We start from the raw sequence: 26,410 nt of genomic DNA on the forward strand, positions 1-26,410 counted from the left end.
GGGATCCCACTGTGGGAGCTGTCCTGTGGCCTGATCCTCTCTCCCTTACCCCCCCAGCTTTACCTCGCCATCGCCCTCATTGCTGTTGTCGTTGTCACTGGCTGCTTTGGCTACTACCAGGAGTTCAAGAGCACCAACATCATTGCCAGCTTCAAGAACCTCGTTCCCCAGGTGAGGGGGGTGTACCCAGGACCTGGGACCCTGAGGCATGCAATGGGACCCTGTCCCTCATCCCACAGGGTCCCTGTGTCACCTGCAGCAAGCCACAGTGATCCGGGAAGGGGACAAGCTGCAGATCAATGCCAACGAGCTGGTGGTTGGGGACCTGGTGGAGATCAAAGGCGGGGACCGAGTGCCTGCAGACATCCGCATCATCTCAGCCCAGGGCTGCAAGGTGGGCCCGGGCACATGGGTCAGCTGGAGGGGAAATGGGCACCAGGATGCCTGGGTACCCTGGGCTGAGCCATGTCCCCCCCCTTCCCAGGTGGACAACTCGTCGCTGACGGGGGAGTCTGAGCCGCAGACGCGGTCACCCGAGTGCACCCATGACTCGCCCCTGGAGACCCGCAACATCGCCTTCTTCTCCACCATGTGCCTGGAAGGTGGGCCAGATGTCACCCAGGCACCTCACGTCCCACCTGGTCCCCATCCTGACACCTGGCTTCCCCTGCAGGGACCGCCACGGGGCTGGTGATCAACACGGGTGACCGGACCATCATTGGGCGCATCGCCAGCCTGGCCTCGGGTGTGGAAAACGAGAAGACGCCCATCGCCATCGAGATCGAGCACTTCGTTGACATCATCGCCGGCCTCGCCATCTTCTTCGGCGCCACCTTCTTTGTGGTGGCCATGGTCATCGGATACCCCTTCCTCCGTGCCATGGTCTTCTTCATGGCCATCGTCGTGGCCTATGTCCCCGAGGGGCTGCTGGCCACTGTCACAGTATGGCTTGGGACATTGTGGGAAGGGCTATAGCGCAGCCTGGGCTGTGGGTGGGTCCCATGGGTGCTACAGGGGACTGGGACTCCCCATGGGTCCTTGGACATCCCATGAGACCCAGGAAGTCCCCATGGGTCCATCACAAAATGTGGGTGCCATATGGGCCCAAGGGGTTTATGTGGGTCTGTGGGTATCAAGTGCCCTTCAGGAGGTCCCTGTGGCTCCAAGGCCACTGCAGGAGCTCCAGAAGGTCCCAAGGATCACACGGGGGCTCGAGCACCTCCAGGGTTCCCCAGAGCCCTGACAGGGTGCCCCTGCACCAGGTTTGCCTCTCACTGACGGCAAAGCGGCTGGCACGGAAGAACTGCGTGGTGAAGAACCTGGAGGCGGTGGAGACGCTGGGCTCCACCTCGGTGATCTGCTCTGACAAGACCGGGACCCTCACCCAGAACCGCATGACGGTGGCACACCTCTGGTTCGACAACCAGATCCACACGGCTGACACCACTGAGGACCAGTCGGGTGAGTCGGGCGCCCACCTCCCCTCCGTTGACTTCTGTGGGGACCCCACGGTGACCCACGTCCCCTCCACCAGGTCAGAGCTTCGACCAGTCATCGGAGACGTGGACGCTGCTGAGCCGCGTCGTCACCCTCTGTAACAGGGCCCAGTTCAAGTCTGGCCAGGAGAACGTCCCCGTGGCTAAGGTGGGGCCATGGTGGGGCCATGGAGGGGCCATGGTGGGGCCATGGTGGGCTTAGTGGGTCCTATGGGCCGGGAACCCCGTAGAGGACCCCACCAAGCCCCGCTCCCGCAGCGCGAGGTCATCGGCGACGCCTCGGAGACGGCGCTGCTGAAATTCGCTGAGGTGACGGTAGGGACGGTGTCGGAGGCACGGGGACGCTTCCCCAAGGTGGCCGAGCTGCCCTTCAACTCCACCAACAAGTTCCAGGTGGGGATCCGGGGCACCAAGGAGGGGGGAGGACAACCTGGGGCGCTAGTCAGGGTGTGGGTCGAGGTGACCAGGAGAGGACCCTTGCAGCTCTCAGTGCACGCGGCGGGGGACCGCCAGCTGCTGGTGCTGAAGGGGGCCCCCGAGCGGGTGCTGGAGCGCTGCAGCACCGTCATGATCAAGGGGCAGGAGCTGCCGCTCGACGCCCAGTGGCGGGAGGCCTTCGAGGGGGCCTACGCCGACCTGGGGGGCCGCGGGGAGCGTGTCCTGGGTGAGTGGCACCGGGGGGATGTGGGGGACACAGGGGGGCATGGCGGGGTGTGGGGATATGGGGGACATTGTGGGGTATGGGGGGAATTGGGGACATGGGGAGGAATGGGGGGACATGGGGGAATGGTGGACATAATAGGACTGAGAGAGGAAATAGGGACATGGGGGAACACGGGGACAAGGGGGGACATGTGGACATAGTGGGACATGGAGGGAATGGGGGACATAATAGGACTGGGGGGGAAACAGGGACATGGGGGACATAGTGGGACTCGGAGGGGGAGTAGGGACGTAGGGAGACATGGGGACATAAGGGGACAGGGAGGTAATGGGGGACATAATAGGACTGGGAGGGGAAATAGGGACATGGGGGGGAAATGGGTCGTGCTCCAATGTCTCCCTGTCTCTGCCATGTCTCTGCCGTGTCCCCAGGGTTCTGCGCGCGCTGGCTGCCCGCAGGGACGGTGGCAGCAGGGACAGACCCCGAGGCGCTGCCCGAGGTGGCCGTGGGCCTCTGCTTCGCCGGGCTGGTGGCCATGATCGACCCCCCGCGGGCCACCGTGCCCCGCGCCGTGCTCAAGTGCCGCACGGCTGGCATCAGGGTGGGACACGGGGACAGCGGGGACGGGAAGGGAATGGAGGGGATGGGGAGGGAAATGAGGACAGGGGAGGACACAGGGGGGACATGGGGGGACATAGAGGGGATGGGGAGGGACATGGAGGAGACGTGGGGGGACACGGAAGGGACATGGGGATGGGGACGAGCGAGGAGAAAAAGGGAGGGGGGACACAGGGGACGTGGGGGACATGGGGACAGGGATGTGAGGGCACAGCAGGACCACACCAGCGTCCCCCTTGTCCCCCCAGGTGATCATGGTGACCGGTGACCACCCAATCACGGCCAAGGCCATCGCTGCTGCTGTCGGCATCATCTCGGAGGGCAGCGAGACCCCCGAGGACGTGGCGGCGCGGCTGCGGGTGCCCCTGGAGCAGGTGGACCCCAGGTGGGACCCGACGTCCCCAGGGTTGGGGGGGGTGACGGGGGGGCACCCAGACCGGGGGACCCACTGTCCGGTGTCCCCAGGCAGGCGCGGGCACGAGTGGTGACGGGGGCCGAGCTGGCTGGCATGGCCCCGGGCGTCCTCGAGGGGATCCTGCGCGCCCACCCGGAGATGGTCTTTGCCCGGACATCACCGCAGCAGAAGCTTGTCATCGTGGAGAGCTGCCAGCGGCTGGTGGGGACATGGGGGGGCACTGTGGACATGGGGGAACACCAGGGAATAGGGGGACACTGAGGACACAGGGACAACTCGAAGGCTTTGGGGGATCTGGGGACGTTGGGTGGGTTTGGGGGCACTGGGAGGACATTGGGTGCGTCCCAGCACCCCCCTGGCTGGTGTCCCCAAGTCCGTGTCCCCAGGGCGCCATCGTGGCGGTGACGGGGGACGGGGTGAACGACTCCCCAGCGCTGAAGCGCGCCGACATCGGGGTGGCCATGGGCATCGCCGGCTCCGACGCCGCCAAGAACGCGGCCGACATGATCCTGCTGGATGACAACTTCGCCTCCATTGTCACCGGCGTGGAGCAAGGTGGGACACGGGGAGGAGGACACAAAAATCGGGGGGGGGATGACGGACTTTGAGCTGACCCCGCCACCCCCCCTCCAAAGGCCGCCTGATCTTTGACAACCTGAAGAAGTCCATCGCCTACACGCTGACCAAGAACATCCCCGAGCTGACGCCCTACCTCATCTACATCACAGCCAGCGTGCCGCTGCCGCTGGGCTGCATCACCATCCTCTTCATCGAGCTCTGCACCGACATCGTGAGTGCCCATGTCCCCGGCGTCCCTGCCACCCGGTGTCCCCGACACCCGCCCACCGATGTCCCCAATGTCCCCGCAGTTCCCCTCGGTGTCCCTGGCCTACGAGCGCGCCGAGAGTGACATCATGCACTTGAAGCCGCGCAACCCCCGGCGCGACCGCCTGGTGAACGAGCCCCTGGCTGCCTACTCCTACTTCCAGATTGGTGAGGGGGGGGTCCCCGAGCTGGCAGGGGAGCGGCCCAGACCCCCCCGGAGGTAGGGGGGTGGTGTGGGGGGACACAGACAGCATGCCCGCCATCCCTGCAGGCGCCATCCAGTCATTCGCCGGCTTCACCGACTACTTCGTGGCCATGGCGCAGGAGGGCTGGTGGCCGCTGCTCTGCCTGGGACTGCGCCCGCGCTGGGAGGACACGCACGAGCAGGAGCTGCAGGACAGCTACGGGCAGCAGTGGGTGAGTGCGGCCCCCATATGGCCCTATACAGCCCCACATGTCCTCATATGGCCCCTATACAGCCCCCTATGGCCACATATGGCCCCTAAATGCCCCCACATGGCCCCTATAGGGCCCCATACAGCCCCACGTCCTCATATGACCCCTATACAGCCCCATATAGCCCTATATGCCCCCACATGGACCCCATATGGCCCCTATATGGCCCCATACAGCCCCACGTCCTCATATGACCCCTATACAGCCCCATATAGCCCTATATGCCCCCACATGGACCCCATATGGCCCCTATATGGCCCCGTACAGCCCCTGTATAGCTCCATATGGCTCCATACTGCCCCATAGAACCCCCATACAGCCCCTATACAGCCCCTTATGGCTCTATACAGCCCCTATATAGTCCCTATACAGCCCCATACGCCTCCATACAGCCCCACATTGCCCTATATGGCCTCTATCCGGTCTCCCCACAGACCTTCGAGCAGCGCCGCTACCAGCAGTACACATGCTACACCGTCTTCTTCATCAGCATCGAGATGTGCCAGATCGCCGACGTCCTCATCCGAAAGACCCGGCGCCTCTCCCTACTGCAGCAGGGCCTCTTCCGGTGCCTACGGGGGCTATAGGGGCCCGGCAGCACCCATGGGGGCTATAGGGGCCCTGTCTTACACCCACCCCCCCTCCGTGTCCCGGCAGGAACCACATCCTGGTGATCGCCATCGTCTTCCAGGTGTCCATCGGCTGCTTCCTCTGCTACTGCCCTGGGATGCCCAACATCTTCAACTTCATGCCCATCCGGTGGGGGCCCCCCCCACACGGTATGTTGTGTCCCTCCCCCAAAAAAAACAGGCACACCCTGAGCGCCCCCTCCCCGCAGGTTCCAGTGGTGGTTCGTGCCCATGCCCTTCGGCCTCCTCATCCTCATCTACGACGAGATCCGCAAGCTGGGCGTGCGGCGGCACCCAGGGAGTCAGTTCCCCCCCCCAGGGGTCCTGTGCCCCCCCTGGGGGTCCTGTACCCCCCCTTGGGGTCCCAGGACCTCCCCTCACCCCCTTTTTCCCCCCAGGCTGGTGGGATCGTGAGCTCTACTACTGAGGCTGCCGCCCTGCAAGGGGCAGGGGGGCATCCATGTCCCCCCCCAGGACACTTGGACCCCCCCACAACACTGGGACCCCCCCCAGGACTCCAGGATGCCCCCCTCCAGGACACCAGGACCCCACCCCAGGAGACCAGGACCCCCTCCAGGACACCCCCCCGAACTCTGGGACCCCTCCCCAAAACCTGTACCCCCGCCCAGTGTGACAATAAAGGAGTCGGGGACATCGCAGGCTTTATTCAGGGGGGGGGCAGGAGGGGCACCAGCAGCCGTAGCGCCCCCAGCCCCAGCGCCGCCGCCCCCAGCGCCCGCACCCCCAGCGCCCCCCAGGGCCCCAGTGCCAGCGCCTGCCCTGCCCACCTGTGGGAAAAGGGGCGGGGCCTCAGTGGGGCACACCCCCTCCGGGGGGCCAAGGCCCCCGCCCATCCCCACTGAGGCCCCCCAGAGTAAACTTGTAGGCCCCGCCCCCTTCTTCAAGCCCCGCCTCCCTCTTTACCAAGCCTCGCCCCCTAGCAAAGCACCGCCCCTTTTACCAAGCCCCGCCCCCCTTATCAAGCCCCGCCCCCACACCCCTCCCTTTTCCTATTGGGCCCTGGATCCACCTCCCTCCCTCAAGCCCCGCCCCAAGGCCCCTCCCCTATGGAGACATGCCCCACCCACTTCCGAGGAACCGCCCACGCCCAGCAGAAGCTCCAGCCCCCACATAAGCCCCACCCACCCCCAGAAGCCCCACCCCCAACGAGGAAGCCCCACCCACCCCAAGGAAGCCCCGCCCCCATGGAAGCCCCACCGCCCCCCCATGGCAACCCCACCCCACCAAAGAAGCCCTGCCCCCTGATTCTCCCCAGGCCCCGCCCCCTTTAAGCCCCGCCCACCCGGTGAGGAAGCCCTCATAGGCGGCGGCCACCAGGAGCCCCCCCAGGGGCAGGCGCAGGCGGGGGGGGAGGTCGTGGCGCCCCGAGGCCCAGAGCAGCGCCGCTGCCGCCACGTGGCGCACCTGGGGGGGGGCACCGTCACCGGGGGGGGGGAGGGCAATAACACCCCCCCCAGGGGCAATAATTCCCCCCCAGGGGCAATAACCCAACCCCAGGGGTAATAACCCCCCCTAGGGGCAATAACAACTCCCCCCAAAGGCAATAACCCATCCCCAAAAGGCAATAATCACCCCCCCCTAAGGAAAATAGCCCCCCCCAAGGACAATATCTCCACTTAGGAGCAATAACAACACCCCCAAGGACAATACCCTCCCCTTAAGGGCAATAACCCCCCCCCTCAAAGACAATAACCCCCCCAGGGGCACTTCCCCTGCCCCTTTGCCCTCCCCATTTGCCCCCTGTAGCCCCCCATCCCTGGGGCAGATGCCCCCCCGCCACCCGCAATAAAAGGGGATTCCTGCCCCCCCCCCCCCAAAAAAAAGGCCCCCCCCTTACCAGGCTGATGTTGGAGTCCAGCCCCATCTGCACGTGGCGCCAGTCGAACTCGATGCCACGCGCCCCCACCCACAGCGGGACGCAGCTGGGGGCAGGACCAAAAACCCTAGGAACGTGCCCAAAACCCCCCCATAGCCCCCCCCCCCAGTCCCCTACAGAATCCCCCCAGCCCCCTATAGCACCCCCCACATCTCCCACATCCATCACAGGTCCCTATAGATGCCCCCCACTCCCCCCCAAAGGGCCCCATATTCCATTACAGACTCGTATAGGCTCTTACAATCACCCTATAGGCACCAAAATCCCCTATAGACCCCCCCATAGCCCCTCCTAAAGGGCACCATATTCCCCTGCGAGCTCCTATAGACTGTTACAGCCACCCTATAGGCTCCAAAATCCCCTATAGACCTCCCCGTAACCCTCCCAAAGGACCCCATATTCCTCTACAAGCTCTTATAGCCACCCTACAGGTACCAAAATCCCCTATAGATCCCCCCACAACCTTCCAACTCTCCCTATAGCCCCCTCACCACCCCCCTTTAAGACTCCTCCAACCCTACCAATCCCCTATAGCCCCCCATGGGGTCCCATATAGCCCCCCACAGACCCTTATAGATGTCCATACGTCCCCGCAGCCCCCCTGTAGCCCCCCGTAGCCCCCACCACGTACCGGGACGTGAGCAGCTCGGCCGTGGCCCAGCCCATGGCGGCCACCAGGATGCGGTGCTCCCCCTTCCCCGCGCCCCGGCCCAGCGCCAGCTGCAGCCCCCCCAGGTCGGCCACGTCCACTGTGGCCTTCAGGAACTCCTTGGGGAGAGGCACACAAAATATAGGGGGGGCACAACGTATGGGGGGGGCACAACCCCCTTTTCCCTTATAGCCCCCCCCGACTTACCCCCACCAGGTCGTAGCCGCCCGAGGGACCCTCCCAGGTGGGGAAGAAGGTGGCCAGGAACAGCATCTGGGGGGGGAAAGGGGGGGTTGGGGGGGTCTCAAAATTTGGGGGGGGGGGGTCCTCCAGGCCCCCAGCGACTCCCCCGCGCCCGCCCCCGCCCAAGGGAGCCGGCCTCACCTTCCCCAGCTGCACCAGCAGGTAGGTGGCTCCCGCCTGCACACAGCGCCAGAAGGCGCTGTACTCCGAGCTGCGGTGCACAGGACCAGTAAATCCCAGTACGTCCCAGTGCTCACCAGTAACAGCCCCCCCCAGCCCACCCAGGAGCCCCTCGGGATGCCCAGTTCCCCCCAGTGCCCTCACGTCCCGCCCCCCCCAGTGCCCTTCTGCTTTCTCCCAGTGCGTCCCAGTTTACCTGTGTGCCCTTCCCCGTGTCCCCAGTTTGCCCCAGTCTCCTCCCAGTATACCCCTGTCCTACAGCATCCCTACTCGCACCTCCCAGTCCCCCGTCCGAGGGCACCCCAACCTTCCCCAGTGCCCCCCCAGTCCCTCCCAATCTCCTCTAATCCCCCCCTCCAATCCCTCCCAGTGCAACCCAGTGCCTCCCAGTATGCACCAGTCCCTCCTGGTCCCCCTCCAGTGCTCCTGCCCCCCTCCCAGTACAACCCAGTCTCCCCCAGCCCTTTCTCAGTCCCTCCCAGGCCTTCCCCAGTCCATTCCAGTCCCTCCCAGTAAGGCCCAGAGACCCCCAGTCTCTCCCCAGTCCCTCCCAGTGCCCCCCAGTCCCTTCCCACTCCCTCCCAGTAAGGCCCAGTGCCCCCCAGTCCCCTCCCATTCCCTCCCAGCCCTCTCCCAGTAAGGCCCAGCGCCCCCCAGTCCCCTCCCAGTCCCTCCCAGCGCCCCCCAGTCCCCTCCCAGCGCCCTCCCAGTCCCTCCCGGTCCCCTCCCAGTAAGGCCCAGTGCCTCCCAGTGCCCCCCGCCCGCACGCACAGCCCGCTGCACTTGTAGGTGATGAAGTAGGGGAAGTAAGCCAGGGCGAAGCAGTTCCCGAAGTGGAACAGCGTCATGGCGCCGGGCACGCGCCGGGCACCGGCCACGGCCGCGGGGACGCGCACGGGGACGCGCCTCCCCCTCCCCCACCCACCCCCAGCGCGGGGCACGGCGGGAAGGCCCCGCCCCCGCGGGACTACAACTCCCAGCGCGCCCCGCGCCGCGGCGGAGCCACGCCCGCCGTGACGTCAGAAGCTCCTTGGGCACACCCCCATGCAGCGAGCCTACCCCCCGAGGCGACGCCACGCCCCCGCCGTGAGGCCACGCCCCCGGGACGCCACGCCCCTCCTAATGAGGCCACGCCCCCTCAGCAAGTCTATACCCCGCAGCAACGCGAGGCCACGCCCCCTCTCCGTGAGGCCACGCCCCCCACACAGCACCAGCACCACAGGGGACACAGTCACAGGTGGGAGCTTTATTGGGGGGGGCTGGGGACAGCCCGGGGGGGGTGGGGGACAGCCTGGGGACACTGGGGGGGGAGGGGGCAGGATGGGGACATTGGGACATGGGGGGGGGGGGGAACACAGGGACACAAGTGGGGTGCCCCGGTGACAGTGGGGACACAACTGGGGGCGTCCTGGTGACACTGGGGACATGACCGGGGGTCACAGTGACACTACCGGGGTGCCACGGTGACACTGGGGAAACAACCAGGGGGACACGGTGACAATGTGGACACCCTGACACGAGTGGGGGGACACGGTGACAGCAGGGACACGACTCGGGGGGATATGGGGACACGACTTGGGTGTCCCAGTGACTGCGGGGGCACGACTGGGGGGGTCCTGGTGACAGGGGGACACGGTGACAGTGGGGACACGGTGACGCTCAGATCTCCCGGGAGTAGATGTGGCTCAGCAGGTCGGCCACGCGGTTGCTGTACCCGTACTCGTTGTCGTACCTGCAGGGGGACAAGGGGCAGTGTCACACACACGGGGGGGGGGGGACACACACGGTGCCACCCCTCAGGGACATGCAGGGACGGGGACAGGGACGCACCACGCCACCAGCTTGACGAAGTTGTCACTCAGGGCGATGCCGGCGGCAGCATCGAAGATGGACGAGTGGCTGTCACCCACGAAGTCCGACGACACCACCTGGGGACGGCGGCATCACCCTCGGGGGTCCCCAACATCCCCATGTCCCCAAACTCCACCCTCCCCCCCCCCCGATGTCCCCAACCTGGTCCTCGGTGTAGCCCAGGATCCCGGCCAGCGGCCCGGCGGCCGCGCGCTTGACGGCGTCCTTGATGTCCCCGTAGGAGGCGGGGGTCGCCAGGCGGCACGTCAGGTCCACCACCGAGACATCAGCCACCGGCACGCGGAACGCCATCCCCGTCAGCCGCCTGGGGACAAAGGGGACAGCGGGGGGACACCGGGGTGGCACCCGGAGCCGAGAGTGGCACCCTGGGGTGCGCCCCGGGGACACCTTGGGGACCTCCAGGGAGGACGGTGGTGGCGCGTGGGGAGCAGGGTCTCCACCCTGCCATCCCCTTGGGGACACAGGGACACCTTGGGGACCCCCAGCAAGGCCCAGTGGTGGCATGTGGAGACCACAACTTGCAGCCGGGTCTCCACCCTGCCATCCCCTAGGGGACATGGGGACACCTTGGTGACACCTTAGGGACACGGTGGCACCTCTGGAACAGCCCAGGGATGTCATGACACCTTGGGGACACCCCGGTGACACCCCGAAGCCCCCCGGGATGAGCGCCCCGTGGCCAGAAGCCCCCCACCAGCACCACGGCGGTGGCGGGGAGGCGGCAGGAGGTGCCAAGGAGGGGACAGGAGGTGACACAAGGGGACAGGGAGGTGACACGCACCCGTTGAGCTCGGGGATGACCTTGCCCACGGCCTTGGCGGCGCCGGTGGCAGCGGGGATGATGTTCTGGTGGGCGCCGCGGCCGTCGCGCCACGCTTTGCCCGAGGGCCCGTCCACCGTCTTCTGGGTGGCCGTGTAGGCGTGCACCGTGGTCTGGGGACACGGGGACACGTCGGGGACGTGCCACCAGCCCTGGGGATGTGCCACCAGCCCTGGAGACGTGCCACCAGCCCTGGGGACCCGCTCACCATCAGCCCCTCGACGATGCCGAAGTTGTCGTGGACGACCTTGGCCAGCGGCGCCAGGCAGTTGGTGGTGCACGAGGCGTTGCTGGGGACACGGGGGGGGACGTCAGCGCGGGGACGCCGCTGTCCCCAGGGTGTCCCCACCTCGGTCCCCCACCTCACCTGACCACCGGCATGGTGGCGGGGTCGTAGGCGTCCTCGTTGACCCCCATGACAAACATGGGGGCGTCGGGGGACGGGGCGCTGATCACCACGCGCCGCGCGCCGCCCTGCAGGTGGGCCTGGGGGGGACGGGGTGTCACCAACATGTCCCCAAGGGCCACCAAATCCCATCCCCCAGGGCCACCAGCTCCCATTCTCAAGGGCCACCAGCTCCCAACCCCAAAGGTGGCCACCCCTGTTCCTAAGGGCCACCAGTTCCCATCCCCAAGGGTGGCCACCCCATGTCCCCGAGGGCCACCAGACCTCGTCCCCAAGGGTGGCCACCCCCTGTCCCTAAAGGCCACCAGTTCCCATCCCCGCGGGCCACCAACTCCCAGTCTTGAGGGCCACCAGCTCTTCTCCCTGAGGGCCACCAGCCCCTGTCCCCAAGGGCCACCAATTCCAAGCCTTGAGGGCCACCAAACCCCGTCCCCAAGGGCTGTCCCCCCCCTCGTGTCCCCGTGCCCCCCGCTGGTGACAGTGACACTCGCCGAGGCCTTGTCGACGGTGAGGAAGACCCCGGTGGACTCCACCACGTAGAGGGCGCCCGCGTCACCCCAGGGGATCTCGCTGGGCTTCATGCTGGGGACAAAGGTGACAAGGACGGTGACACGGGGGGGGACACCCACGGAGCCCCCCTCAAAGTCCCTGGGGCACCTCTGACCCCCCCACGTCCCCCTGTCCCACTGGAGGGTGCTGCTCTTGGTGTCAACCCCTCCCCGATGTCCCCCCAATGAAGACACTGACCCCACCACCCCCTTGTCCCCCCCCCAAGGCGTCCCCAAGGTCCCTCCCCCGTGTCCCCAACGCCCCCCCACCACTGGAAAACCCTGCTCCCGGTGTCCCCCCCTCCCCAATGTCCCAATGTCCCCCCAGGACACCGACCCCAGCACCCACCCCGATGTCCCCCCAGCCCCTTGCCCCCCCCGGAGGTGTCCCCAAAGCCCCTCCCATGTCCCCAACGCCCCCCCACCACTGGAAGACGCTGATCTCGGCGCCGTCCACCACCAGCTTCCCATCCTCCGCCTTCACCTCGCCCCCGAAGCGCCCGTGGGTGGAATCGTACTTGAACATATACACCTGGGGGGGGGGTATTAATTAGGGGGGGGGTGTTAATTGGGTGTGGGGGGTCCCTGTTTCCCCCGGCCCTCCCTCACCATGTAGTTGAGGTCGATGAAGGGGTCGTTGATGGCCACCACGCGCAGCCCCTTCTCCAGGCAGGCGCGCAGCACCAGGCGCCCGATGCGGCCAAAGCTGTGATTAATTAACGAGGGGGGGTTAATTAATTTGGGGGGGCAATAGGATAGTTAAGGAAATGATTTCAAAGAGAGGACAAGAAAAAAGTTCATTAGGAGGAGGAACAACCATGGTGAAGTGCAATTAATGGACAGTAAAGGGGGGTAATTAGTAGTGTGTGGGGGTAATTAGTGGTGTGAGGGGCTAATTAGCATCTGGGGGAGGTAATTAGCAGCTGGGGGGTCTTACCCATTGATGCCGATGGTGAGCTCCGCCATGGCGACCGACTGCGTGCCCCTGGGGGGGGACAAGGGGGGGGTGACACCGCAGTGCCCCCCCTGGCTCTAAGCCCCTGATCGGCTTTGAGCAGTGGCAGATGGCACCGGGGGGGGACCGGGGGGGGACACACGCGGTGTCACCGCTGTGGCATTGGGGGGGGGGGGGTTGGGGAGGGGTGGATGCGGCGCTGATGTCACGGGGGGGGTTGGGGGGGGCACGAGGCTGCTCCGCACGTCCGCCAGTGCCACCGCCGCCAGGGAGGGGACAGGGGACGGGGGGGAGGGGGGGGACGTGGCGACCTTGCCTCCCCCACCCCCCGCTGTCACTCGGTCCCTAAAGTCCCCCCCCAGCCGCAGCTCCCCCTGAGGACCCCCCCAAATGTCTCCATCCCCCCCCAACATCTCCATCTCCCCCCTCTTGTCCCCCCCTACTGTCACTTGGTCCCCAATGTCCCCCCCCAGCCCCAGCTCCCCCACCGGACCACCCCCAAAACCCCCTCCCCAACTTCCCCCCCCAACCCCCCCAAAGCCCCCCAAACTCTCTCCCCTCCCCAAAACCCTCCCATACCCCTCGCCCCCCCCCCCAAGCCCCCTCTCCAAATCCCCCCCCCCCGGAATCCCCAAGGTTTCCCCAAACCCCCCCCCGGCACCAATTACCCCCTCACGGCCCCCCCACGGCCCCAAACTGCCTCCCCCGGCCCCAATTTCTCCCCTCCCCCCCGCCGCGGCCCCCCCCCCACCTGCGCCTCCCCCTTCCCGCGCCGCCGGGCGTCGAATGCGGCGCCGCCGCCGAGCCTCCCCCTTTTATACCCTCTGGCCACGCCCCCTGCCGGACCCGGCCACGCCCCCCTCCCCGGCCGGTTCCTTCTGCGCCTGCGCGGGGAAGGGGGGGAGAGAGGCGGTGCGTCTTCACGCGCCGCGGCACGCGCTCGGCGCTCCCCCCTCCCTGCCGGACCCCTGCCCCGCGCATGCGCAGAGCGGGACCCGCGGCGCCCCGCAGCACAGGGAGGGGGAGCCGTGATGTAACGGGGGGCTGTGACGTCATGGGGGGGGGCATGAGGCAATGCACGAGGGCCTGACGAAACTGTTGGGGTGCAAAAGCAGCAATGCAAGGCAAATGCTGCTGCAGGGGTGCAGTGAAACTGCAAATAAAGCCGCAGGGTGCAAAGCAGCCGTGCAATGCAGCTGCAGGCGTGCAACACGGCGCCGTGATGCAGCAAGCTAAATGCAGCTGCAGGGTGCAATGCTGTGATGCAAATAAAGCTGCAGGGGTGTGATGCTGCAATGCCATGAGAATGCAGCTGCTGGGCACCATGCAGTGGTGCAAATGCAGCTGCAAGGATGCAATGCCACAATGCAAATAAAGTTGCAGGGCATGCAATGCAGCTGCCAAGGTGCAATGCTGCACTGCAAATACGGCTGCAGGAGTGCAATGCAACAGCACGATGCAGCTGCAGGGCCACAATGCAACAATGCAATGCAAACGCAGCTGCAGCAGGGCAAAGCAGCAGTGCAAATGCAGCTGCAGGAGGGCAATGTGGCAGCGCAATGCAAATAAAGCTGCAGGGGCACGATGCAGCAATGCAAATGCACCTGCAAGGATGTAATGCAACAGTGCAGATGGAGCTGCAGGGGTGCCATACCTCAATGGAAACGCAGCTGCAAAGATGCAACACCGTAATGCAAATGCAGGTGCACGGGTGCAATGCGGCAGTGCAAACGCACCAATAAAAGCACAGCTGCAGCAATGCAGTGCAGCAACACAACGCAGCTGTCAGGATGCAATGCAGCAGAGCGACGCAACAACACAATGCGGCAATGCAAACGCAGCAGCAGCAGCACAGCACCCGGCGCTGCCGCGTGCCCCGGTGCAGCCATGCGATGCTGATGCGATGCCGCCGGCCAGGCCCCGCCCCCCCCTTCACTGACCTCCAAAAATTGCCAAGTCACCGGCGGGGGGAAGGGGGGGGGGGCCACAGCACATCCACCACCCCCCCCCCAAACAGCCACCAGCTGGTTTTTATTCTAAAACCTTTATTTTGTACAAAGCCCTGAGCAAGGGGTGGGGGGCACCCCCAAAAAGGCACTAAAAAAACCAAAAATAGCCCCAAAAGATCCCAGCCCCCCGGGGACACTGGGACCCCCCCGCGCCGGCACGGGGGGGAGCACTGACACCCCAACGTCTCACGGGGGGAGGGACCCCAGACATCCTCGGGGGGGGGGGGCGGCCTCCTTCCCTTCACACCACCAGGCTCTCACGGCTCATGGCATCATTCTGGGGGGCAGAAATTAAGGGAGGGGTCAGTGGAGAAGGCTGGAGCCCCAGTAGACACCCCAGGCCCCCCCCACAGTTCAAGGGCCCCCCCACATACCCCCAAAACACCCCCAGACTCCCTAAAATAGCCTCCCCCCCCCCAGACCCCTCTTACCCCCCTCACCTTGCGGAGACGCCGGGGAGGCCCGGGGGGGCCGACGGGGGGAAGGCGCGGGAGGGGCGCGGCCCCCCCCAGGAGATCGTCACGGGAACGGGAGCGGGGCCGGGAGGGGGGCGGCGAGCCCCCCCTGGAGCTCCCCAAATCCTCGACCGAGTGCCAGCGGCCCCGGGGCGGGGAGCGGCTGCGGGGGGGGGGATGCGGGGCGCCCCCGGGGGACCCAGGCATCAGGGGCTTCGTGCAGGGAGCTGATGTCGCTGGGGGCACCTGGGGGGGATTTTTGGGGAAAAAAAATGGGTTTTGGGGGGGGGGGCAAAATGGTCAAGAGCAAGGACTGATGTCCTTGGAGAGGGGGAAAAGGGGGGAGGTGGGGGTTTAATGCTCTGGGGGGGGGGGAAAACATAGCAAATAGGAACAAAAAAAAGAACATTTGGGGTGGGGGGTAGATGTTGGGGGCAAATGGGTCCCTGGGGGAGGCAACTGCCCCCCCTCCCAGGCTCCCAATTGCCCCCCCCCCCAAATCAACCCACCTGCCCCCGAGGGGGGGTAGCGGCCACGGGGCTCGAAGGCGTTGAGCTCGTCCTCGAGGTAGCGCAGGACCCGCATGGAGGCGGGGGGCGCGGGGACGCCTGCGGGGACCGGGGGGGTCAGGGGAGGGAAATGGGGGGGGGGGGGGACGGGACTCAGGGGTGCAGTCCACCCCCAAAATACACATACAGGTCTCCCATCCAGCCCCACAACGCGGCCGACCCTGCTTAGCTTCCCGCCCCACTCAGGCGCCCAGTGACAGGCAAACGCCCCCTGTCGATCACCCCCAAATGACTGACAGCTGTCAATCAACCCCAAAATGATTGACAGCTGTCAATTAATCCCCCCAATTTTACCTGATCCGAGGTTGCTGTCTGTGTCACGGAGCAGGGGCACCTGGGAGCTGTGACCGCTCACTGGGGAGGGGTTCGGGGGGGGGGTCAGTGAGACCCCAAAATGGGGGGGGGGGGCCACTACTGACCCCCCCGCACCCCAAAATTTGGGGGGTCCCACAATTGCCCCCCCCCCCCCCCCCCGGCACTCACCTGAGGCGCCGCTGTAGCTGTAGCCGTTGCCGATGGGTCCCAGGGCTATGGCAGCTGGGGGGGGGCCCTTGGGGGGGGCGTAGAGCCCCCCGTAAACGCTGCCCGCCCCCGAGGTGGCCGCCTTCCCCGCCAGGTACACTGCGGGGGGGGGCAGGGGGTGAGCCTGGGCGTCCCCCCCAAAAAACCCCCCAGCACCATGTGGGCAGCATCCGGGACCGCCCCAGAAAGGGATCAAGGTGTGCAAGAAGCCCCCTGGCCCCCCTCTCCAAAAGAGAACCAGGAACCCAGAAGCCCCCCCACAAATAAAAGGGGAACGGGGATACCCCAAAAAGCCCCCCCCAGCTCGAGGACCCCCCAAAAAAGGGGCTGAGGTGTCAAAGAACCGCCTTATCCGCCCCCGAAAGAGGCACCCAGAAGCCCCCCCTACTGACAGAACAGGGATACCCCGAACCCCCCCCCCCAGGTCAAAAGACCCCTCCCCAGAAACACAAGGAAATCCAGGCAGACCCCAGGAACCCCAAAAGCCCCCCCCAGATCGACGGACGCCCCAAAAAAAGGGATCAAGGTGTACAAGAAGCCCTCCTGCCCCCCCCAGAAGGACCCCAGGCACCCAGAACCCTCCCCCCCCAAAAAAAAAACACAGGAGCTCCGTGCGGACCCCAGGACCCCAAAAAGCCCCCCCTAAAGGTCGAGGAACCCCCCCCAAAAAACAGAATGAGGTGTGACCCCCCCCAAAAAAGGGATCAAGGCACACAAGAAGCCCCCCCCGTCCCCCCTAAAAAGACCCCAAACGCCCAGAAACCCCCCCAAAAAAACCCAAGGAGCTCCAGGTGGCCCCCCCAACCCCCCCCCCACCCCCCCCCAGCTCGAGGACCCCCCCAGGCCCCCCCCCCGCGACACTCACGGGCCTCGGGGCAGCAGCAGCGCTGGGGACAGCAGGGGCAGCGCACGTAGCAGCAGCACGTGTGGGGGCAGCACTGGCACCAGCACAGCCCCAGCACCAGCGCCACCAGCGCCGCGCCCAGCGCCACCAGCACCACGAAGAGCCAGTCTGGGGGACAGCGGGGGGGGGGAGGGGTCACGGGGGGGTCCCAATATCCTGACACCCCCCCCCCCCCCCCCCCGTGACCCTAAAGCTCCCCAACAGCCTCCCCCCCCCCAGCCCCAGGGGGTCCCCGGAGGCCTGGGTCCGTACCTGGCAGTGTCCCCAGCTGGGCGCCCGGCAAGAGCTCGGTGGCCTCCGGGAGGGACGCTGCAGGGCACAAGGGACACGGGGGGGGGGTCACCGCAGACCCTCGCCCCCCCCCCTCCCCCCCCCCCCGAAGGACCCAGGCATCCAGGGGGGCCCCACGCCCCCCACCCCGGGCGCTGCGCTGGGCTCCCAGTGCCCCAAAACCAGCCCGAGCCTCCCCAGCGCCTCCTTCCCAGCGCTCCCAGTGCCGCCCGACCCGCCCCAGTGCCCCTTTTCCCAGCGCTCCCAGTTCCTCCCAGTGCTCCCAGTTGCCCCCAGTCGCTCACCCAGCACCACGAGCTCGGCCACGGCCTCGTTGTTGCCCTCCAGGTCCTGGGCAGAGGTGACGGTGCAGACGTAGACCCCGCTGTCCCCCCACGCTGCCGGCCCCAGGCTCAGCTCCGCTCCTGCAGGGGGGGTGGCGCCCAGGTCACCCCCCCGGCCACCCTTGGGTGCCCCTGACCCCCCCCCAGGACACCCAGGTGCCCCTCCCCACGTTCCCGAAGCCTCCCCAAACAACTTCGCAGCCTCCCCGTGACACCCACCCAACCCCATATCACCCCACCAGCCCCTCGTAACCCCCTCAAAATTCCCCCCGGCGTCCCCCACACCCCAAAAAAGCCCCCCCCCCCGGTGCCCCCCCTGAAACGAGCCCCCACCGTCAGTGATGGTGACACTGCGGCCCTGGTAGAAGTCCCCGAGGGTGACGGCGTTGCCCTGCTTGGTGGCCACGATGCGGACGGTGCGGGCGGAGTCGGGGCAGGCGGTGGCCGAGTCCGAGGTGGCCGAGTTGGGGTCCTGGGGGGTCGCCGAGCCCCCCCCCAGCCCCAGGCGGGGGCTGCAGAAGGATTTGTACTTCCAGGTGACGATGGGGGGGGTGCTGGCCGTGCTCTGGTAGCTGCAGCGCAGCACCACGGGCTGGAAGAGCAGCGCCACCGTGCTGGGGTTGGACACCCACACCTGCATGCCCGCCGCCGGGCCTGCCACCGGGGGGGGGTTAGATTTATTCTGGGGGGGTGCTGAGGGTCCCCAGCACCCCCCGGCCCTGTTATGCCCCCCCCCCCTCCCATGACCCCCCCCCCAGCTAAATGTCCCTCAGAATTCCTTATATCTCCCTGCTGCTGCGCTAATTGAGCCCCAGAAGCCCCCCAACCCTCCAATTAGCCCAGAGTTTTAATTTTCATCCCCCAATTAATTCCCCACTGCTCCCTCAGTACCCCCCCTCCAGCACCTCAATTGCCCCCCCAGACCAACAACTGCTCCCTCAGGACCCCCCCCCAGACCAACAATTGCCCCCCCCAGACCTACATTTGCCCCCTCCAGCTCCACAATTGCCCCCTCAGAGCCCCCTTAGACCCCCCATTGCCCCCCCAGCCCCATAACTGCCCCCTCAGAACCTACCCCAGCTCCATAATTGCCCCCCAGGCCCCTCACTTACCCCCTTAGGACCCCTCCCAGCCCCGTAACTGCCCTCCTCAGCCCCTCAATTGCACCCTCAGGACCCCCTCCCAACCCAATAATTGCCCCTCCAGCCCTCAGTTGCTTCCTCAGAACCTCCCCCTGCCCCACAATCGCCCCCTCAGAGCCCCCATAGACCCGAAATCGCCCCCCCAGCCCCTCAATTGCACTCTCAGGACCCCCCCCAACCCAATAATAGCCCCTCCAGCCCCTCAATTGCCCACTCAGGACCACCCCAAGACCCATAATTGCCCCCTCAGGACCCCCTCAGCCCCTCAATTACCCCCTCTGGACCCCCTCCAGCCCAACAATTGCCCCCTCAGCACCCCCCCCCGCCCCACAATTGCCCCCTCAGGACCCCTCCCAGCCCCATAATTGCCCCCCCAGACCCACAATTGCCCCCTCAGCCCCCCCCCACCCCCTTAATTGCCCCATAATTGCCTCCCCCCAGCTTCTCAATCGCCGCCCAGCCGCCCCCCCGGTCCCCCCGACCCACCGGGCAGCCGAGCGGCGCCCAGCAGCGCCAGGAGCGCCGGGAGGGCGGCGGCGGCGGCGGCGGCCATGATGGCGGCGGGCCCGGGGGCGATGGCGCCGCCAGGTGCGGCCGGGCCGGGCCATGTCGCGACACGGGGGGGGCGTCACGACCCGTACGCGGCTCCCAGCCGGAATCGACAACAGGACACCCCCATAATCGCGACATGGAGGGGTCCAAGACCCCCCCCGGCGGGTCCATTTCTGGGCGGGGAGGGGGAGAAGCTGGCGGAGAGACCCTTCCCTCACAGCTCGCCCCCCCCGGCCGCACCGCGGTGGTACGGTCCAGGTGCCCGCGCGGCCCCGCCTCGGGCAGGTGCCCACATGACGCGGGCCAGGTGGGAGCGACCAAAATGGTGGCGGGGAGGGCGCGGGGCGAGAATAACGGGGAACAAATCCCACTCCCCCCATTCTTCCGCGTTGGAACACCCCTTTCCCACCCTTCAAATACTCAATTAGCTTCTCTACCTTAATTATGAGGGATAAGAGGGGGTTTGGGGGCGCTGTGTGTGAGAGGGGGGTCCTAAACGCCCCCAATTCTGCAGTAGTTTGGCCCGAGCTGCCCTGAGGGGATCTGAAGGGGGAGGAAATGCCCCGAGGAGGGGTAAAAAAAGTGCTCGGGGGGGGGTAAACAGACACTTGGGGAGGTAAAAAGTACTTGGGAGGGGTAAAAAGGCCCCGTTGGGGGGTAAAAAGGCACTTCGGAGGGATAAAAAGGCAGTCGGGGGGTAAAAAGACCCCCGGGTGTGGATAAGAGGCCCCTTGGGGGGTAAAAAGGGCACTGAGGGGGTTAAAAAAGCCCCGGAGGAGGTAAAAAGGGGCCTTAGGGGGTTAAAAAGGCCTTCAGGAGCATTAAAAGGAACCTCTGGGGCTTAAAAAAGCCCCTGGGGCGATAAAAAGGCCTCTATAGGGGTAGAAAAGCAATTAGGGGGGGTTAAAAAAGGCCCTGCAGTGGGTAAAAGGGGCCCTGAGGGGCGTACAAGGCCCATAGGGGGGTTGAAAAGGGCCCTGAGGGGGGTTAAAAAGGACCCTGGGGGGTTAAAAGGCCCCTGAGGGGGTAAAAATGGCCCTGGGTGGATAAAATGGCCCGGGGGGGGTAAAAAGGTCCATGGAGGGGGTAAAAAAAGCCCCTGGGGGGGAATAAAAAGGGTCCGGGGAGAGTTATAAAGGGCCCTGAGGGGGAAAAAAGGCCCTGGGGGGGTAAAAATGCATGGGGAGGACCCCAGTTACCAGCCCCCAGTTGCCCCCAGTGCTCCCAGTTGCCCCCAATGGGGCACTAAAGGGTTGAAGGAGCCTGTCCCCCGTCCCCCCCGGCATCCGAGGCCACTGCTGGGGGGAGGTGACAGGGTGACAGGGTGACACAGCCCGGTGCCAGCATCCGGGCGGGCCCCAGGCGTGGGGTGGCCCTGCCCCCCCCGCCCCCCCCCCCTACATATTGGCTGCCACCGGCCCCCCCCGGCCTCACACCCGGCCCCCGCCACCACCCGGCCGCCTGGGTCCCCTCCCGGCCACTGGTGTCCCCCGGGGCAGCCACAGCACAGCGGTGAGAGCCCGGGGGGGCCCCCTGGGGGGGGGCTTTGGGGTCCCCAGGTGCCCCTAGGGTGTGCCTGGGTCCCCTCTTGGGTGCTTTTGGGGACAGCAGGGGGGGTTTGGGGACAATCCGGGGGGGGGCTGGATGTCTGGGTGCATTGGGGACGGGGGGGGCTTGGGGACAAGGGGGGGGGCCTGGGGGGGTCCTGTTCCCTGGGGGTGGCCGTGAGCCCCCCGCTGCCGTGATCCCGGGCACCCAGGTGGCCGCCCCCCCCTTTCCTCCCCCCCCGCCCCCCACTTGGGGGTGACATCAGCTTGGGGACAAATGTCCCCTTGTGGCGCTGGTGGCACCGCCAGGCTCCCCGGGTGGCCCCAAGCCAAGGATGCGCCGTGCCACCCCCCACCCAGTCCCCAGTGTCCCCAAGGGGGCCCTGTGCCACACACCCCCCCCCAAAGCCACCAGGTCCCCAAGGTGCCCCGTGCCACCCATGGCCACCGTGTCCCCGATGTCCCCAAGGGGCCCCGGGCCACCGGGTCCCCTTGGGACACACAGGTCCCCATTGAGCCGTGGGGACCCGGCCCTGGGGGGCACCCTGGGGACCCGGGGGGGACACAGAGGGGACACAGAGGGGACACACAGGTCCCTTTGTCCCTCGGGCCGTGGGGGTGACGCCAGCGGCGCGTCAGGAATTCGTGTGGCACAGCGTGGGGGGACCCCGAGGAGGGGACGTGGGGGGACGAGGGGACCTGAGGGGACATTGGGGGAACAGGGGGGACATGGGGGAACAAGGGGACACGGGTGGGGGGCCGTGCCTGGCGCTGTCACCCGCCCCAGCGCCGCCTGGGACCGCTGGGGACAATGGGGACAATGGGGCCAGGAGGGGACAATGGGGGCCAGAGACAACAAGGGACAATGGGGGACAGCAGGGGGATAACGGGGGGACAGAGAGCGGGGAGGGCAACGGGGGGGCAGCGAGGGCGGGGGGACAATGGGGACACTGTGGGACATCGGGGGGACGCTGGGGACGCGGGGGTCACCCTGTGTCCCCCCCCCAGCCCTGCCATGGCGCCCGCCGGGGTCGCATCCCTGCCGGTGGCCCTGCTGCTGCTGCTGCCGCTGCCCCCAGGTATGGGGACACTGGGGGGGGGGGGGACGTGGGGGGACCCCGATACTGAACCTCGGGGACCCTGGGGGACGTTTGGGACCCTGTTCGAAGGCCGAGGGGACGCTGGGGACACCGTAAATGGACCCGGGGGGTGCTGAGGACCCCATAAACGGACCCAGGGACAGCCGGGACACTGTTAGAGGGTGGAAGGGGGCACTGGGGACCCCATTACCAGAGCCAGGGGACATTGGGGACCCCATTACCGGTCCCAAGGGACACCTGGGGACCCCTTTAGCAGCTGGAGGGGACCCTGGGGACCCCCTTAGCAGCCCCAGGAGTTACTTGGGGACCCCATTACCAGACCAGGGGGCACTGGGGACCCCTTTAGCAGCCCCAAGGGGACCCTGGGGACCCCCCTACCACCCCCAGGCGACACTTGGGGACCCCCTTAGCAGCCCAAGGAGACCCTGGGGACCCCGTTACCGGCCCCAAGGGACATTGGGGACCCCATTACCGGCCCCGGGGGACACTTGGGGACCCCCCCCCCTTTTCTAGGGACGCGGGGGGGCTCCTGGGCCGCCTGGATGCCGCCGGCGGTGGCGGGGCTGGAGGGGACGTGCGTGGTGCTGCCGTGCCGCTTCGAGTACCCCGAGGAGCTGCGCCCCGCCGCCGTGCACGGCCTCTGGTACTTCGGCAGCCCCTACCCCAAAAGCTACCCCCCCGTGGTGGCCCGCTCACGCCCCGCCGCCGTCCACGAGAGCTTCGCGGGGCGCGCGGAGCTTTTGGGGGACCCGGGGCTGCGCGACTGCTCGCTGCGGCTCTCGCGGCTCAGCCCCGAGCTGGCCGGCAAGTATTACTTCCGCGGGGACCTGGGGGGGTACAACCAGTACAGCTTCTCCGAGCACACCACGCTGGAGGTGCTGGGTGAGTTTTTGGGGGGGGTTGGGGGGCTTCAGGGGGTGGGGAGGGGGCTTGGGGGGTGGGGAATGGTGGGGAGGGGGCTTGGGGGTGGGGATGGGGAGGGGGTTTGGGGACAGGGAAACTGGGGAGGGGGCTTGGGGATGGGAAGTGGCGGGGAGGGGGCTTGGGGATGGGAAATGGCGGGGAGGGGGCTTGGGGATGGGAAGTGGTGGGGAGGGGGCTTGGGGATGGGGATGTGGTGGGGAGGGGGCTTGGGGTTGGGGATGGGGAGGGGGTTTGGGGACAGGGAAACTGGGGAGGGGGCTTGGGGATGGGAAGTGGCGGGGAGGGGGCTTGGGGATGGGGATTAGGGATGGGGGAACGGTGGGGAGGGGGCTTGGGCATGAGGAGGGGGCTTGGGACCAGGGTTTGGGGCTGGAGAAGTGATGGGAGGGGGCTTGGGGCTGGGGCTGGGGGCCCCTTGGAGGCAGAGCCGGGTGCCCCCCGGCCCCCCCCGACCGCCCCCACCCACACGGGGGGTCTCTCTCCCTTTCCCCATTCCCCCCCCAGCCCGCCCGGTGCTGGAGGTGCCCCCCGAGGTGGTGGCGGGCGCCGAGGTGGAGCTGCGCTGCCGCGTCCCCGACAACTGCCCCGAGCTGCCCCCGCTGCTGGGCTGGGCGGGCGCCGAGGGGCTGCCGGGGGCGGCGGGGCGCGAGGTGCGCGAGGATTCGGGGGGCGCCCGCGTCCTCCTCGGCCTCCTCCGCTTCCGCCCCCGGCGCGAGGACGGCGGCCGGCGCCTGGGCTGCAGCGTGGCCTTCGCCAACGCCTCGCTCGCCTTCGAGGCCAGCGTCGCCCTCGACGTGCAGTGTGAGCGCCTGGGGGGCGCCCGGGGGCGCTGCCGGTCTGGGGTGGGTTGGGGGTGAGGGGGGGTGTCGGCACCCATGGGTGCTCATAGGGAGGGGGGCTGCAGCAGGTGGGTGACGGGGTGGGGGTGGGGGGGTGACTGGGGTGGTGCTGGGGGCCCCGGGGTGGTGGTGGGGGCCCCGGGGTGGTGCTGGGGGCCCCAGGGTGGTGCTGGGGCCCTTGGGGTGGTGCTGGGGGCCCCGGGGTGGTGCTGGGCGCCCCGGGGTGGTGCTGGGTGCCCCGGGGTGGTGCTGGGGCCCTTGGGGTGGTGCTGGGGGCCCCGGGGTGGTGCTGGGGCCCTTGAGGTGGTGCTGGGCACCCCGGGGTGGTGCTGGGGGCCCCGGGGTGGTGCTGGGTGCCCCGGGGTGGTGCTGGGGCCCTTGGGGTGGTGCTGGGGGCCCCGGGGTGGTGCTGGGGCCCTTGGGGTGGTGCTGGGCGCCCCGGGGTGGTGCTGGGGGCCCCAGAGTGGTGCTGGGGGCCCCAGAGTGGTGCTGGAGGCCCCGGGGTGGTGCTGGGTGCCCCGGGGTGGTGCTGGGCACCCTTGGGGTGGTGCTGGGGGCCCCAGAGTGGTGCTGGAGGCCCCGGGGTGGTGCTGGGGGCCCCGGGGGGGGGGGCCCTGGGGTGCCTTGGGGTCTGTTGGGTGCCAGGTCCCTTAGGTCCCTGGAGCGGTGCTCAGTCCCTTGGGTCCCTGGGGTCCCTTGGGTGCTGCTGGGTCCCCGGGGTCCCCGGGGCATCGCGGGGTCCCTGGGGTCCCCGTGTCCCCGGTGTCCCTGCGGCGCCAGCCCCCCCCTAACCCCCCCTCGCCCCCCCCAGACGAGCCGCAGGTGGTGGGGCTGTGGGGGCCGTCGGAGGTGGTGGAGGGGGCGCGGGTGGAGCTGGGCTGCGAGGCCGAGGGGCGGCCGCTGCCGCTGCTCTCGTGGTTCCGGGGGGCCGCGGTGCTGCGCGAGGAGCCGGCGGCCGCCCTGCGCCTGCTGCTGCCCCGCGTCGCCCCCGCACACGCCGGCGCCTACAGCTGCGTGGCCGAGAACCGCCACGGCCGCCACAACCGCACGCTGCTGCTGCGCGTCGCCTGTGAGCGGGGGGGCTGGGGGTATGGGGGGGGGGGGCGGGGGGGTGGGGGGGGGGGTGGGGGTATGGGGGGGTATGGGGGGGTGCTGGGGGTATGGGGAGGTGGGGGTATGGGGGGGTATGGGGGGGTGGGGGGGTGGGGGTATGGGGGGGGTATGGGGGGTGCTGGGGGTATGGGGAGGTGGGGGTATGGGGGGGGGTATGGGGGGGTGCTGGGGGTATGGGGAGGTGGGGGTATGGGGGGGCGGGTGGGGGTATGGGGGGGGGTATGGGGGGGTGCTGGGGGTATGGGGAGGTGGGGGTATGGGGGGGGTATGGGGGGGTATGGGGGGGTGCTGGGGGTATGGGGAGGGTGGGGGTATGGGGGGGGTATGGGGGGGTATGGGGGGTGCTGGGGGTATGGGGGGCTGGGGGTATGGGGGGGGTATGGGGGGCTGCTGGGGGTATGGGGTGGTGGGGGTATGGGGGTACTGGGGGTATGGGGGGGTGGGGGTATGGGGGGGTATGGGGGGGTGCTGGGGGTATGGGGGGGTGGGGGTATGGGGGGGGTATGGGGGGTGCTGGGGGTATGGCGAGGTGGGGGTATGGGGGGGTACTGGGGGTATGGGGGGTGGGGGTATGGGGGGTACTGGGGTATGGGGGGGTGCTGGGGGTATGGGGGGGTATTGGGGGTATGGGGGGGTACTGGGGGTATGGGGGGGTGCTGGGGGTATGGGGGGGGACACTGGGGATATGGGGAGGGAGGCATGGGGAGCACCGGGGGCATGGGGGGGTGGAGACTGAGGATATGGGGTGGGGGGCACTGGGGGCGTGGGGGGCAATACTGGGGGCATTGGGGGGCTCTGGGGATATGGGGAGGGAAACACTGGGAGCGTGGGGGGACATGGGACAAGGTGGGGGGGACACTGGGGGTGGGGGGGGGATACTGGGGGTGTGGGGGACACTGGGGACAAGGGGAGGGGGCGGCCGGGTTCCTTATGGGACGCTGGGGACATGGGGGGACACCGGGGGGCAGTGAATCTCATCCCCCCCCCCCCCCCCCACGTCGCTGACCCGGTGTCCCCGCAGACGCCCCGCGGGCGCCGGTGGTGAACGGGACGCTGTGGGTGGTGGCCGGGGAGCCGGTGACGGTGACGTGCGGGGCCGACAGCGACCCGGCGCCCATCGTGACGGTGCTGCGGGGCCGGCGCGCGGTGGCGGCGGCCGTCTACGAGCCGCAGGTGACGCTGGCGCTGCCGGCCGCCCGGCCCGAGGACGCGGGCGAGTACGTGTGCGTGGCCGAGAACCAGCACGGGCAGCGCAGCACCGCCTTCAACATCACCGTCGAGTGTGAGCGACGGGGGGGGGGGGCGGATATGGGGGGGATCGGGGCCGTGGGTTGGGGGATTGGGGGAGTTGGGGGGCATTGGGGTGGTTGGGGGGGGATTGGGGGGTTGGGGGGGGAGACTGGGGTATTTGGGGGGGTATTGGGGCTGTGGGCTGGGGGACCGGGGT

General features: G+C 67.9%; 5 protein-coding genes across 6 annotated transcripts; 2 read left to right on the plus strand and 3 right to left on the minus strand.

Moving 5' to 3' along the window:
- Nucleotides 1-57: 57 nt before the first annotated feature.
- On the plus strand, nucleotides 58-5,530 carry ATP4A (ATPase H+/K+ transporting subunit alpha; the record flags this gene model as incomplete). Its single annotated transcript, XM_035572532.1, has 19 exons — nucleotides 58-171; nucleotides 260-394; nucleotides 485-602; nucleotides 674-942; nucleotides 1,263-1,461; nucleotides 1,535-1,644; nucleotides 1,755-1,889; nucleotides 1,980-2,160; nucleotides 2,592-2,761; nucleotides 3,027-3,163; nucleotides 3,244-3,394; nucleotides 3,580-3,748; nucleotides 3,829-3,983; nucleotides 4,063-4,186; nucleotides 4,290-4,435; nucleotides 4,909-5,042; nucleotides 5,132-5,233; nucleotides 5,313-5,404; nucleotides 5,502-5,530. Coding segments are annotated over 19 exons (2,670 nt in total), but the record flags the coding sequence as incomplete, so codon positions are not given.
- A 218-nt stretch (nucleotides 5,531-5,748) lies between these two features.
- Nucleotides 5,749-8,993, minus strand: TMEM147 (transmembrane protein 147). The gene is made up of 7 exons (XM_035572535.2): nucleotides 8,844-8,993; nucleotides 8,034-8,103; nucleotides 7,857-7,922; nucleotides 7,632-7,768; nucleotides 6,962-7,046; nucleotides 6,407-6,528; nucleotides 5,749-5,891 (listed from the first exon to the last, which is right to left on the minus strand). Exons 1-7 carry the CDS (start codon nucleotides 8,918-8,920, stop codon nucleotides 5,771-5,773), a joined length of 678 nt encoding a protein of 225 aa, XP_035428428.1. The 5' UTR covers nucleotides 8,921-8,993; the 3' UTR covers nucleotides 5,749-5,770.
- A 724-nt stretch (nucleotides 8,994-9,717) lies between these two features.
- Nucleotides 9,718-12,684, minus strand: LOC118261631 (glyceraldehyde-3-phosphate dehydrogenase 2). 2 transcript variants are annotated; one of them, XM_035572534.1, is made up of 10 exons: nucleotides 12,656-12,684; nucleotides 12,328-12,424; nucleotides 12,144-12,196; nucleotides 11,662-11,752; nucleotides 11,132-11,250; nucleotides 10,973-11,054; nucleotides 10,726-10,877; nucleotides 10,086-10,248; nucleotides 9,903-10,000; nucleotides 9,718-9,804 (listed from the first exon to the last, which is right to left on the minus strand). In XM_035572534.1, the coding sequence occupies exons 1-10, from the start codon at nucleotides 12,682-12,684 to the stop codon at nucleotides 9,732-9,734; spliced, it is 957 nt and encodes a 318-aa protein (XP_035428427.1). In that variant the 3' UTR covers nucleotides 9,718-9,731. The 2 variants fall into 2 exon arrangements, with proteins under 2 accessions (XP_035428427.1, XP_035428426.1); XM_035572533.1 differs by having other exon boundaries at nucleotides 12,144-12,250.
- A 2,517-nt stretch (nucleotides 12,685-15,201) lies between these two features.
- On the minus strand, nucleotides 15,202-19,441 carry LOC118261628 (lipolysis-stimulated lipoprotein receptor-like). The gene is made up of 9 exons (XM_050716678.1): nucleotides 19,375-19,441; nucleotides 18,080-18,400; nucleotides 17,708-17,827; nucleotides 17,385-17,441; nucleotides 17,094-17,240; nucleotides 16,190-16,327; nucleotides 16,001-16,060; nucleotides 15,647-15,745; nucleotides 15,202-15,383 (listed from the first exon to the last, which is right to left on the minus strand). The coding sequence occupies exons 1-9, from the start codon at nucleotides 19,439-19,441 to the stop codon at nucleotides 15,202-15,204; spliced, it is 1,191 nt and encodes a 396-aa protein (XP_050572635.1).
- Nucleotides 19,442-22,608: 3,167 nt separating this feature from the next.
- Nucleotides 22,609-26,245, plus strand: MAG (myelin associated glycoprotein; the record flags this gene model as incomplete). The annotated part of the gene is made up of 4 exons (XM_035572537.1): nucleotides 22,609-22,969; nucleotides 23,516-23,812; nucleotides 24,662-24,919; nucleotides 25,985-26,245. Coding segments are annotated over exons 1-4 (1,156 nt in total), but the record flags the coding sequence as incomplete, so codon positions are not given.
- Nucleotides 26,246-26,410: the final 165 nt, after the last annotated feature.

The sequence above is a fragment of the Cygnus atratus genome, unplaced genomic scaffold (genome assembly GCF_013377495.2).
Source record: "Cygnus atratus isolate AKBS03 ecotype Queensland, Australia unplaced genomic scaffold, CAtr_DNAZoo_HiC_assembly HiC_scaffold_182, whole genome shotgun sequence".
NCBI classification, from domain to species: domain Eukaryota; kingdom Metazoa; phylum Chordata; class Aves; order Anseriformes; family Anatidae; genus Cygnus; species Cygnus atratus.